This window comes from Procambarus clarkii, chromosome 50, assembly GCF_040958095.1.
Source record: "Procambarus clarkii isolate CNS0578487 chromosome 50, FALCON_Pclarkii_2.0, whole genome shotgun sequence".
Classification (NCBI taxonomy): Eukaryota; Metazoa; Arthropoda; class Malacostraca; order Decapoda; family Cambaridae; genus Procambarus; species Procambarus clarkii.
The window spans coordinates 9,853,289-9,867,526 of record NC_091199.1 but is presented as its reverse complement, the minus strand read 5'-3'; the positions used below and the strand labels follow the sequence as shown (position 1 = coordinate 9,867,526).

Genomic DNA, 14,238 nt, shown 5'->3' with positions numbered 1-14,238 from the left:
GAAAATACAGTTCAACATAACTTTTACAGCAAAAATATTACACCTGGTGGAAATCCAAAAAAACAAACAAATGCAGTTTCTGGTTTCCTGTTGCCATTAACCTAGAATTTCTTACAAAAACTATTTGCATATCCATGGAAAATTATTCAATTTGGTTCATACAACCAGAAATTCAAACCTTTTTATACAGCATATGTTAGTGCAACATATATCAATGTAGTTATTAATGTATCTTTCAACAAAAAATTGAAAATAATAATGTTTTCATTTTTGCAATGAGACTGACAAGCCACACTTTGGTTGGTGGTCTTGCTTGACTGTGTAAGCCAACTGGGCTCTGAGTAAACAGCTGTCCTCAGTGTTACCATACTCTTCAACTATTTCTCTAGACATCTAGCATCTTATGGTCAGAGGCAGCAGTACAGAATCTTATTTCATCTTCATAAAAGAAAAAAAATTAAGATGCTCTAAGGTCAATAATTTATTCTTTATTTAATATAATAACAAATACTAATGATAATCTCTTTCTCCGGCAAATCAGATATGCTTGACTTGTGTAAGTGGAAACCAACAAATACCTGCATCACCTTCAACGAAAAGCGTGAGCATCCGATGTACCAACACAGAAGGTTCATCCCTACACACAAAGCAGCACAACTCTGACCTTAATGCATCCTCACCAGAAGCATCATTTAGCCTACCCACATGAGCCAGAGTCAAGGTCACCAACACAATGCCGGATCCCAGTGTCTGGGATCCGGTGTTATTAGCTGGATCCCTAAAGGGGCGACCAAACATTCCCTTTCAAATTATGACAGACGAGTCTTTGTAACAAAAAAAAAAATCCATACAATTCAAACTACAGGTTCAGAATACTGTACTGGCAAACTAGCTAGGTTACAGAACCTCCAAAAGTTACATTTTTCCATTCCTACTCAACAAGATACTTTCACAAGTATTTAATACTCTTCATTTTCCAACCTCAAATTCAGATCATCATAATGTTCTTAACTCTTGGAATGCACAATAATACATAAATATAACCTAAAAGCTTGGAAAACAAGAATATGTAAGCCACACACACTGTTGAGAATGAGTCCAAGATGATGAGCTAGACTTATTCACACTAATCATTGTCTATTCATTCTCAATCGGTGTAAGCTTAAAATTCAGACACAAGCTTCAAAATAAGTACATATCTTAGAGGTCCAACCCACAAATCTTAAAGTGAAGTGATAACGTTTCTGTCCATCCTGGACCATTATCAAGACGAATAATAGTCCAGAACAAACATAACAGTCACATGCTTTATTTTCAGCCATGTTATTGTGATAAAAAATATGAACGAGCAGATAATATAACTCTCCAAAATAAAGCAAATTGTAGACTGCCTGTATGTATCTAATAACGTATTCACTAAAAGTTAAACTACAGAGAACTCAAACAGTATACTTGCAGTAAATCACAAGAGCACCATCATTATGCATATATACTATAACAGTGGATTTGACCAATTTCTTACAATTATATATACTGTAGTAGGACTTTACTTGATAAGGATCCAGGATGGACTGAAAAGTCATCACTTTTTTTCCACACATGTGTGTCGGGTATTAATTATACACAGTACAGTAATGTCTTAATTCTAAATTAAGCAATAGCAAATGCCACACATGAAATATAGAAAATGCATTTATAAAAGTAACACACTTACCTTTTGCTATGTTCAGCGATTGGGGACTTCCCATTTTCCGACGAGCTCTCACTGTCGACCCGACTTCTAGCACCTTGCACATCTAATCCTGCTTGAGGTTTCTCTCTGGATTTACAAGCACCTTCATTCTCACTGTCTGTGTCACTCGCACTTGACTTTGTTTCCCCTTCTTGGAGGGGTTTAAGATCATCATCAATTCCATGTTCCAATGGATCAGGACTAGTTGCTCCAGAGGCATTTTTGGAATTTGACTTTGAATCCGATTCTTCAGAATCACGTTCGTGCTTTTTCTTCACTGAATGAAGTTTTGTGATCTCCTCAGTGCTCCCCATTATGAAGTTTATAAGGTGTCAAGCACAGATGTCTGAAAATAAATATTTAAAAAATAAGTAAATACCACAAATTTATTTAATGGTGTTAAATGACAAATACAATACTATAGTACAGAATGGAATAGTACAGAAGCATTACTAGGAAATGCAGCACTGTACTGTACTTTGAACAGTTTAATATTACTTATAAAAATGTGAATAGATGAAAAAGTCATGTACAGTAGCCTTAATAATGTAGTCAAATTATGCCACTCCAGTCATTTGCTATAGCTATCCTAAATCTAAGCTTGTCCACTTTAAATTAAATTAGTCCCGACTTCATTTTATACATTCTATAGATCCATATGATTTTCAATCAATTACTTATGCCAAATGACAGTAATTCAATATTATTCAAGCCATATTAATATTAACCTGAATAAATAAAGCATATTTTTAACAACATTATGGAGAACTCATCCATTCAGTAAAGACATAAATAAAGCCCTGATACTGAAGGTTAAGCTCATTAGAGTTGATTACTCCGAGGGACACCCCCAACCGCAGTCCAATTGTGTGTGTTACTTAATACTGACAAGATAAATAAATACAAACTCCATTCATTTTGTGCTCATGGTAATGTGATGTACAGTAATATTGTTCTATGCTACCATTTCTTAAAATGTTTACATTCATATCACTACTGTTGCAACTACTGTTCTGTCACAATTGATTAATTAAATATACTATTGTGCCACTATTGATACTTAACTGTATACACTGACATCTGATATGGTAGTCATCTATATCTGGCTTGTTGGCAAGTAAGTAAGTTTTTAATCATCTTTATGCCAAGATACTTTTTGATGGTATTTACTATTACGTAGCTTCATATATGAGCTTGATAGACTGGCTATACATTATGAATGTTTCTACAAGTAGTTTGACTACAAGACAGGCAGAAATACTAATAAATTTACTTCTATTACAAATATGAGTTTCACAGTCTTATGGCTTGTGGAGCAGCTCACCACTGTACAGTCAATCCAAATGTAAATTACTATATAATACAACCTACTGTGAACAATCTAGTACAGAACTACTACTAAAAACATTATGCCAATGAAGTTTATTCATAACATGGAATATGTACTTTTGTGCCTCAAAAATCACCAGCCAAAGGCATTCCAGTAGACAGTACACTCACAATCAGGAATTCAAGATTTGAATCTCAGTGTGGGGGAGAGAAAGAGCCAAGTACATTTCCCATCACCTAATGCCTCTGTTCATCTAGCAGTAAATAAGTGTTCCCAGGAAGTAGTCGGGCTGTTGTGGGGTTACATCTTGGGGAAGGTCAGTAATTTTTCCTTGGGGGATGGGGGGGGAGGGGGGGAGTTGTGAGGGGAAAGCGCCAAGCCATGACGACTATATAGAACTGGGAAGGGGGGGGGGGGCAGGATAAGGATTTGGGATGGGATGGAGGGGGGAGGAATGGTGCCCAAGCACTTGGACGGTCAGGGATTGAACCCCGATCTGCATGAAGCGAGACAGTTGTTCTATCGTCCAGTCCAAGTGGTTGGACAAGGGGGTTGGTATATGGAGGGAGGACCTCAATATACCAACCCTAACTTGTACAAACACACAGGCTGCCTGTCCTCAACAAAATGATTTTTTTTACCAATAAACAAATAAATGCAGACACTTTGACTAATACCAATATTTGTTTTTTGACTAATGTTGAATAAGTTAAGGTCCTCATTTTACACTTAGTATTTTCCTCAACCTGCTCTGTAACCGAGACAAAACAAATCCAGTCAACAATTTTTTCTTTATAGCAATATTATTAATTTAATGGTACAGTAGTGATATTGTGCTCACTTTGGGAAAATGGAGAACATTGGGAAATGTACAGTGCTTTCTCTGGTCTAATTTGAAGAGATAATGTCATGTGGTGAGTTGTGCTATTTGTATAAAGGCCCATGAGGTGCTGTGCTATTTTGATACAAGTCCATGGGGTACTACACTATTTGGCTACGGCCCAAGAGGTCCAAGCTATTTAAATGCAGCATTAATTAGGATGATGCCATGGGAACTGAATGAGTAGGCAAGATAATGATCAGGGGGTAATGCACTAAGCCAGTATGACTATACTGTATAGAACTATAGTACTTTTATCCAAGTATTATAATTATAATACTGTATTCCCCATAGTTCTGTATTACAATGAAACATGCCCTCACAAGCCTATATCCAACATATGTTATGGGTAATATTAATTATATTTGACCCTTTTTCTCCCCCACAAAAATACATTTAATTTTGGCATTATCTAATATCACAAAACAATGGCTTTATTATCCTTTCAAACTTTTTAAGTTAATGAAACAATTTTTTTCCCCTTTCATCAAATAGTAAAGACATGGAATGCTTACTGTATTGTATTATTCCATTATAATACCATGGATATATTTACAAATAAATTAACAAGTTCTAATCTTCAAATCAACAAATTGGAGTTTTTACCATAAGCTTTCCATAAAGGATCCTATCAGGGGGAAAACCACCAAGCCATTATAACTATATAGCACTTGGAAGGGATGAGGATAAGGATTTGATTGGAAAGGGGGGAAGGAATGGTGCCCAACCACTTTGACAAACATGGATTGAACACCAACCTGCACAAAGCAAGACCGTCGCACTACAGTCCAGCCCAAGTGCAGGGCTAAGTTTTCCATAAAGAAACAACCAAGATCAAATGGTCTGTTGCTATTTTAAATCCTTTGTAATCCTTCATAATTTGAATTTCCTTTATAAAAAATATAGCAATATGAAAACTAACAATTGCAGCTGGTAATCAACTAAATTTAAAGAGAATTCTGCAAATGTATAAAAATATATGTAACTGCATAGTTAGCTTATATCTATGCTTAAGATAGAAGTCAAATGAACCAGTGAATGAAAACAAATTTCACTTGCATCAGTACACAAAAAAACGTAATGCCTCACTGCATAATACACCTTTGAGAAAATATTTCTGCACTTATTACCCTCTTTCAATAAATTATAAATAGGGTCATTTTTGATAAACTTAAGGCATACAGAAAGGTATACATTTTATATGAAACAATAGTAATCAATACAGTGTATGTGATGCTTGTGAGTATTACCTCGCCACAATTCGCACAACGCCATGACTACGTAACGCAGGTCTGCGAACCTTGATACACTGTATGCCTCAGGCGATCAATAAGTGTATTTTCTAACATTTTTTAATGCAATATTATTATTTTCTATCGTATCCTGAAATGCTTGTATGATTGTACCAGCTGTACGCATTCTCGCCTTAATACTAAAAAGAGTGAGGAGTGAAGTATGGTGATAAACTTCAAAATATTTGGGAGCTCACCAGGTAGGTCCTCACACTACGTCCCTTAGCGTCGCTTTGTTTATCTGAGGAAGCGTGGAGTCATCAGCTGTTCCGTGTTTACAGGTGTGACGTCACAAGCAACGCTACTTCTCATTGGCAAGGCGGTGCGCACATGCGCGTTTCTATTGGTGCTCTGGCAGCTGAAAGCGACGTTGCCGCTGCATCGGTCACCATTCTCTTTTGGGACCTTTAAAGCGTAGATGCCAAATGTGCTCTTTGTCAAAACCGACGCAATGCACTTGTTACGTAAGAACTGGCTTTGTATGTAGATGTGTACGAGCTCAGCGTGGTCTAACAAAGAGGCAGCACAATGTTATAAAAAATATATACTGTACCATATATATATATATACATTTCCTTAAGTACGACAATAAACAAATGCAAGTAACATTTCTATACTCGTTATATGACCTTGAACTCTCATAAAGTCTTGCAGTCTCCGTGGTGTAGTGGTAAGACACTCGCCTGGCGTTCCGCGAGCGCTATGTCATGGGTTCGTATCCTGGCCGGGGAGGATTTACTGGGCGCAATTCCTTAACTGTAGCCTCTGTTTAACGCAACAGTAAAATGTGTACTTGGATGAAAAAACGATTCTTCGCGGCAGGGGATCGTATTCCAGGGACCATAGGATTAAGGACTTGCCCGAAACGCTACGCGTACTAGTGGCTGTACAAGAATGTAACAACTCTTGTATATATCTCAAAAAAAAAAAAAAAAAAAAAAACAAATAAAGAGGTTACGCTTCTAGCAGGTTACTACTGTAATGAATCATAGTATGGACTTTCATTGTTGCATGATGATACAACAGTAAAATATGAGAATGTTTTCTGTCGATCAGTATATGTATTTCCTGTGCATATTATATCATGCAGTCACATATATGATGCAATTTACGCAGTAGCTTAGCGGGGTTCGTACGTAGAATTACCGAAAGCCTCCTGGCATTACCGTAAGTAATGAAGAAATATTGTATATTTATCCACTACAATGTTAGTGCTGAGTGCAGAACATGATCAAACATATTTTGACACTGAAATAATCTCATTTCACAAAGAAGTAAGTTAAAATAATATGTGGCAGGTGACGCCATAGGAAGTCGACAGTCCAAGCAACAATACTGCGGAGCGACTTTTCCAAGATATGTTGTTGCCTAGAGAGAGTTTGCTGGCATATCAGCCTCCTGTATATGTATAGGTAAATATAAAGGCAAATAGGGGGAAAGTGGGGGGTAAGGTTTGACAAGCCCCCGGCTTCCTGTCCTCATCAAGTCTACTAGGGTTAGTGTCCCTCAGGTAAATCAGGTAGGTTATCTTGAGATGATTTCGGGGCTTTTTAGTGTCCCCGCGGCCCGGTCCTCGACCAGGCCTCCACCCCCAGGAAGCAGCCCGTGACAGCTGACTAACACCCAGGTACCTATTTTACTGCTAGGTAACAGGGGCATAGGGTGAAAGAAACTTTGCCCAATGTTTCTCGCCGGCGCCTGGGATCGAACCCAGGACCACAGGATCATAAGTCCAGCGTGCTGTCCGCTCGGTCGACCGGCTCCCTCCCTAGGACAAAACAAAAACAAAAAAAATGAATTTTAGGGCTCAATTCCTGAGGCTTATTATGTGCTTCCGACGTTTTTCCAGTATTGCCCACAGGATGGGTATACAAGGTACATAATACATGAACATAATCAATTACATGTCTTAATTACAAAATACGCAAGCTTCCACAACCCATATTTTATACGTTTGTATGAGAACACACCAGTTGGGCAATGATATTTAACCCGGGAAAGATTGTGCACAACCGGAGCCGGTCGGCCGAGTGAACAGCACGCTGGACCTGTGATCCTGTGGTCCTGGGTTCGATCCCAGGCGCCTGCGAGAAACATTGGGCAGAGTTTCTTTCACCCTATGCCCGTTACCTAGCAGTAAAATAGATACCTGGGTGTTAGTCAGCTGTCACGGGCTGCTTCCTGGGGATGGAGGCCTGGTCGAGGACCGGGCCGCGGGGACACTAAAAAGCCCCGAAATCATCTCAAGATAACCTCAAGATAACCTCGATATACAACACCCACGAATGTATATTATTTTAAAACAACGCTAATAACTTTAAAATTATGCAGACAAAACTTCACACCTTTCTAAATAAATTAAATTTATTTACAAGTACTACAATACACTTGTAATAATTATTACGACAATACAGGCAAATGTAATTATAAGCTCAAGTCAAATGCCCCCTCCTCCATAACGAGGCCCTGGAGCCATGATTCACGAAGCAGTTACGCCAGCACTTACGAACCTATACATCTTTTCTCAATACTTTGCGACTTTGTTTACAATTATTAAACAGTTAATGAGCTCCGAAGCACCAGGAGGCTGTTTATAACAATAGCAACAGTTGATTGACAAGTTTTCATGCTTGTAAACTATTTAGTAAATGTAACCAAAGCCGTCAAAGATTGAGGAAAAGTGTACACGTTCGTAAGTACTTGCGAAACTGCATCATGAATTTGGGGCTCGTTACCCCTTGTCCCTGACCGTGGAGAGCCAACAAGGCAGTGCGCCTCTGCCGTCACTTGCAGACCTCTCCTGGACGCTGTCCAAGCACCACACATACACTTGGAGCTCCCTGAGTGCTGGTCAGTATCTGTTTTCAATGTTGTCTTCGCTAGTTAGGACAAATGACTGTCAGCGGCCAGCCTGCCTTCCAACAAGCTGACTAATTCCTGCTACATGAACAGGGCAATTATGTGATAGGAAACACAGCCAACTACTTATGTTCTGGCTGGGATACGAACTCGACTGTACTACAGCAACCGAAAAAAGGTTTTAATAAGCTAAATAGATATTATCTGAAAATAGGACAAATGGGGAGGGATTTGCGGGTATTTTTGATATGGAGGTCCCCCTAGGGAATCCCACAAAATGCAGACTATAAGTACTGGGCGACAATGTAGTGCTTGGGAACAGGCCAATTAGGTGATGGTGAAACGCAGGCAACCACATCTGTCCCGCCCAGAACTCGAACCCGAAATTATAGACAGGGAGAGTAGCACGAACTTGACTGCACTACGGGACCCTTAACATTTTGTTGCTAGTATAAAAATGATAGTTTCAGAATAGGTATATATATTTTGCCCTTAACAAACCATGATTGTAGAAGACAGTTTAATGTAGGTAATTGGAGACGTAAGACCTAGTTAATAAATTAATATGAAAACAGGATAGATAAGCACTGAAGCAAAAGGCATATATATGACCTATCAGTGTACGGCCACCCTTTTTATCTAAACAAACGTAGTCTAAATTACGTAACAGTTGTCACTTTTATTTTGATTTTTTTTTAAGTGGAAAACTATTATATAAAATGAGGATTTTAAATTTACAAACTTTTTGTTTAAATGTGTGTACAACAGGGCAAATGGCCCGCCTGCTAAACAGGTTCGTAATTATAATAAATAATTTAAGAACATTAGTTGCAGCATTACAGTACAAACTGTTAGATTTAAAGATTGAGGTAGTACATACAATACCTCAAAGCCACTAGTACGCATAGCGTTTCAGGCAAGGAACCCGAATTCGGTATAACTATTTTATATTACTTAAACCCATGGCTGATAAACGGTAACATTATAGAATCGATTGGCATAAAACATTGACAGGTCTAATATATAATTTGTGTAAGATCAGCATCAAAGCTGTTAATTTTTGAATACTAATAATGTTGCCTGTTCTTCCCAGCACACCACACGGGCATGGCAGCCACCAAACCACCCATCACGGCGCTACTTGGCTGACCGATCGCCTATCACGGTACCAAAATGGCATGATGCAGTGCTCACACATCCTATTACCGATAATCAACAAGCGACATCAGGAAGGCGGCGGCGAAGCGCATACTTGATACATTCGGCTGGATGTGGTTCAGGGACGATTATTTCACTAGGCTACACTACTACTACTTTCACTACACCCACAAACGCCGTCTTATCTGCGACGGCACACCGAAATTATCTGAATACCCACATAGACATCAAGAAAATGAGGCACGTTGCAGCTAGCTTGTGCAATACCATCATCTATAATTGCAACAAGACTACCTTCAACCAACCACCAGATATCTAGATATATTCTAAAGCTACAGTGAACATAATCCATGTATCCACACAACGTCGCGCCAGATTTCGAAATATACACGGTACAGAGCCGCCTTCAACTGCATCTGTCGTATATGAAGCAGTAAACACCGACGCTGGTACCATTGACCACTGCCATACTGAACCCTAACATCCTGGTTCCTGCCTTCCACGAGGATTACCCCCAACATGACACACATTGGAAGGATTCAATTTACACGAGATTAAGATTAGGATACAAATATATCTGGCAAGACGGTGTTGATGTCAGTGAAACAGAAGTGTAAATTATGTAGTATGCCGCACGCCCACACCTTAGAACATTATGTATTAGTGTCAACTTATTGAAAACTATAGAAATAAGGAAATAGTGTACCACATCAAATTGTTTGGATGTATGATAATGGTATGATAGACAGTATACTCAGGAGCTACAAGAATTTTGCCCCAAGAGTGTAACAATTATATGCTGTACTTTCTATATTAACCTGCAATGTTAAATGGGATTCTTGTAATAAAATTTGCCTATTTGTACTCGCAGCATTTGTGCGCCCCTTGAGGGACTTGAAGAGGGGGGGGGGTAGAAATAGCCTAAGCTACTCTATCCCTTTGAGATGTATTTATTGCTTCTCTCAATAAACATACTTTAACTTGAATGACACGCATGTGAACCCCAACCCGTAAATACAAAGCCTGGCACTGAGACATCACGTGAACTCCAAATTCACTTCACCGTATGCAGACCATACTCCAAACAAAGACCCTCCAAAGTGATTCCATGCACCCGCCAAACCCCATGTTTATGAATGAAAAAACAGTGTACACGCGACTAGACTGATTTCGTTCGAACACTTCCGGAACAAGTGCTTCACTGACTAATTTTGTTCGAACCACAACGCTATAAATGCTTCACCCACGTACTACACATAATCGCCAACAGAACCTAAACACCTATGCCTATATATGCTAATATATTTACAATTGAGAACATTCCCGTTTTGACTGAACAGCCTGTAAAAGTTGATGCGTCTGTGGGGTCGACCGCTGGACGTAATAGACTTGAGTCGAGGACGGGTTGCTGTATCAACAACAAAATACAGCACATTCCCGCATATTGCTAAAGATATTTCCGTATTCCTCCCGTGCTGAACCGAACCGTGTTATTGCGACAACATTCGGACCTGAAAAGTTAGCACAAGTGGCGTTTTTTTAAAACAATGTTTATAACCTTTGAATGCTAGGGTTTAAAACAATACCGTAAAGTACCAAACCACACTTGGTACCATTATAATCTTTACTAACAGCAGCACCACCCTTGCCTACAGGTACCCCCCTCGAACGCGGTCCAATTTTACCTCGTCTGTGACAACCCACCCTTAAGGACATGATTATTAACCCGTTCAGTGTCTAGGCCCTATAGCCGTTATCAAATCCAGCGTAACACTATTTTTACCAAGTCAACCCACATAGCATTTTCCCTGCCTTACTTTAGTAATCTTGTAGCACTATCAGGTGTCGGCCTGCTTTGTCCTGCTTCTAAATCCATGTCCATTACATAAGAGGTGTACCACTTTGTCAAATCGCTTTACAATGAATAACCGTCAGTGCTGCTTTTAGTCCCGCCACAACCCCCCCCCCCTTTTATTAAAAAATTTTGTTTATAGATCTGGAAAGTTTCCGGTATCAAGTGTTAAATTTCCTGCAACGCAACTTGTTCGATAATAAGTGTGTCCACTTGTTTTCTGCGTCTGATTCCTCCAGGGCTCTGTACTTTTACCGCGTCTATTCCATGTACTTGTTAACGAACACGCTAACAGGGATGGGATGATGTGCTCAGTGTCACCTGCACAATTCCAGGATACGACGACAACCTTGACCTTTTCTCCTTCATTTCCTTCTCCCATTGCGGCTTCTCCGGGGTAGGTACTTGCCTGCCTCGTCACCCTCATATTAATCTGTATCTGATATCTGACAAAGACTTCGACTCTTGTGTAATTGTAGACTACGCTATATGGGTTGTACATTTTATTTTATCATATCTGTTTGTCTCAGTTTCACCTAATACCAGGGTTAAGATCAGCAGGGGGACCTTGCAGGGTGGAGATAACGGTGCTTGCAGGGTCGACCATCACCAGTTCAATGCGCTAACTCTCATTCAATTTTCAAATTGTGTATTGCATTGGTTTCGATATCTAGTCCATTCTGCTCATTTACAATTCTTGAACTGAAAAGGGTCTTTCTGACGCATGTGTTTTCAATTGTCCTCTCATTCTACTCTTCCTTAATTTCAATTTTTTTTCTATAGCCACTTTGTCTATCCCGCTCAGTATCGTGTACATCATTATCATGTCTGTCATATTCCTTTTTTCTTCTAGTGTCATGAAGTCCAATCCTCTTAGCTCACGAACGATCCTTGTTACATTATCATTCTTGTTTTCCTTGGGTCGGGGGTTCCAGGCTAGAACAACATACTCAAGAATGGATCGCACAACAGTGTATACAATGCTCAGAATCTTTGTCCCAAGTTCCTGAAGGCTAACAGGGCGTTTGTCATATGTTTCCGTCGTTATTCTGCTGATGTGTGGGTGTTACATCTCTAGTTCTGTTCTAGTCTAAGCCTTTTTATTTTCAGAAGTGAGATTTTGCATTCCCTTCTTCCTGTACTGTATTTAAGGCTGTCTTGCTCAAAGTCACATCCTCATAACCTTACCTTCTCAAGGTTAAAGTAACTATTTCGCACAGTCTTTTGAGTGTCTAGTTCATCTCTGTGTACTGCAATCCTCAATTTTTATTCTTATTAGCAAACATTGATAAGCATGAGCTTACCTCATCTCTTATCTTTCGTGTATATTAAGAACAGGATGGGCCCTAGTACTGTTCCTTCAGGTACTCCACTCATTACTTCCATTATCATAGCTCTCCTCTTACTATGACTGGTCACAATATTCATCCACTTGTACACTTTGTTATGGCAAGCCGAACTCTTCACCTCTCTAGAGAATGTAAATTAAGCCTTTTCAATCTCTCTTCATGTGGAAGCTTTCTAATTTGCGCGGTATAACTTTATTCTATGCTTTACGCGTTCTAGTAAATTTGTCCATTCTATAGCATGACCAAGACTGAACTGCATAATCTAAATGGGGCCTAAATACATGACGATATTGCCGAAGAGCAACATCAGCCGAGTTATTGCTAGCGCTTCTATAAATAAATCTATGGGAAGGAAAAGCTCTCAGCCGGCTAACAAGAGTCTGAAGTTGTGTACGCCTGTCTTGTTCCCCCAGAACTAGTCGTTAAACAAGCAGTTACCTTGACTCCTCTGATCCAACAGTTGACGACGCTTCTCACGCACCTGAAACAATATATATATATTACCTACATTAAGGGCAAGTTATCAAACGTTTATTTCAAAAACAATCGCGTAACAAAATACAAGTACAGTATGACTTTTAGTAACAATGGAACCAATCACCGGAAAAGGTAACATTGTATTGGAGATTAATTGCAGATTATATCAATAGTAGGGACTGATAAGTGATAATAACTTAAATAACTATGATAATAACTCATGCCCGAAACGCTTTGCGTAATAGTGGCTTTAGGCATTGTATGTACTAGCTATACCTATAAGTTAAACAATCCTTGTAAATATTTATTGTATGTATGTACCTTACCTAAATAAAATTGTATTGTATTGTATTGTATTGTATTAAAGGAAGACCTTTTTGACTTGGGCTCATGAGGCTATGGGTCATCAGTGTTCCGTTAATATAGTTATATAGAAATAAATTACCTAATTAGGGTCTTCCACACAACCTTCAGCTAACCTTAATTAAAAATACTGTGCATTATTAATCTATAACTGTCTATTGGTTAAAATTATTTAAACAACATGCCTAAACAACTTAATTACAATGTATGATCTATAAGCTCAACAAACCATAATGTAGCACAGAAAATATTTTTTTTTTCATCCAGAGGGTTATAAACCCATGAACCACTTAATTCACAAAGGCCGAGTGATTCCGAGTGAATAATTTTTTATCATTAAAAATAATAATATTAAAAAAGATGAATGATTAAACAATGTTTATAGATTGAGCATTATAAGGCTGCATAATTATATCTCTGTCTATTAGGCTGTGTCGCAAGGCTCTGTGATGGTTCCTAGCTGGCTAGGCTATTATTTAGGATTATACCAATACCACATCACCATCTTTGTTTCCCCTTCAGCATTCTGTACACCAACAGCATCACCATCAGCCAGGTACACAGTCATCCACTCCAGCCACCTATCATCATCATCAACCTTCACTCTCATCTCATCAACTGCAATCGTGACTAACCTTGCCACCGTCAGTCATGAGTCATGTCACTTTCTTCACAATTGGTCAACCATCACTACCACCACTCTTAACGTCAATCTTGGACTACCTCCCACCTTCAGCATCAATCTTACGTCCAGACCACCACCTCCAGCATCAATCTTACACCTAGATCACCACCTCCAACATCAATCTTACACCTAGATCACCACCTCCAACATCAATCTTACACCCAGACCACCACCTCCAGCATCAATCTTACACCCAGACCACCACCTCCAGCATCAATCTTACGAGTAAAATCTCCTCCTCCTCCTCCTATGCCTCAGATT

General features: G+C 39.1%; 1 protein-coding gene and 1 long non-coding RNA gene across 9 annotated transcripts in view; one reads left to right on the top strand and one right to left on the bottom strand.

The window, feature by feature from the left end:
- Positions 1-14,238, bottom strand: part of LOC123772687 (T-complex protein 11-like protein 1) — a 48,040-nt gene that overhangs the window by 18,226 nt on the left and 15,576 nt on the right. For 2 of the 8 annotated variants that reach the window (XM_045765999.2, XM_045766000.2), the window contains exons 2-3: positions 12,891-12,933; positions 1,715-2,078 (exon numbers count right to left, since the gene is read on the bottom strand). In XM_045765999.2, coding sequence (XP_045621955.2) covers positions 1,715-2,046 — 332 coding nt within the window. In that variant the 5' untranslated portion in view covers positions 2,047-2,078; positions 12,891-12,933. Of the gene's footprint in view, positions 1-1,714; positions 2,079-4,700; positions 4,827-5,431; positions 5,585-12,890; positions 12,934-14,238 lie in introns of those variants that run through there. The other 6 variants (XM_069303501.1, XM_069303505.1, XM_069303502.1 and 3 more) reach the window with 4 other exon arrangements.
- LOC123772689 (uncharacterized) lies at positions 7,604-9,809 on the top strand. The gene is made up of 2 exons (XR_006774705.2): positions 7,604-8,084; positions 9,187-9,809. It is a non-coding gene; the product is annotated as an uncharacterized lncRNA (long non-coding RNA).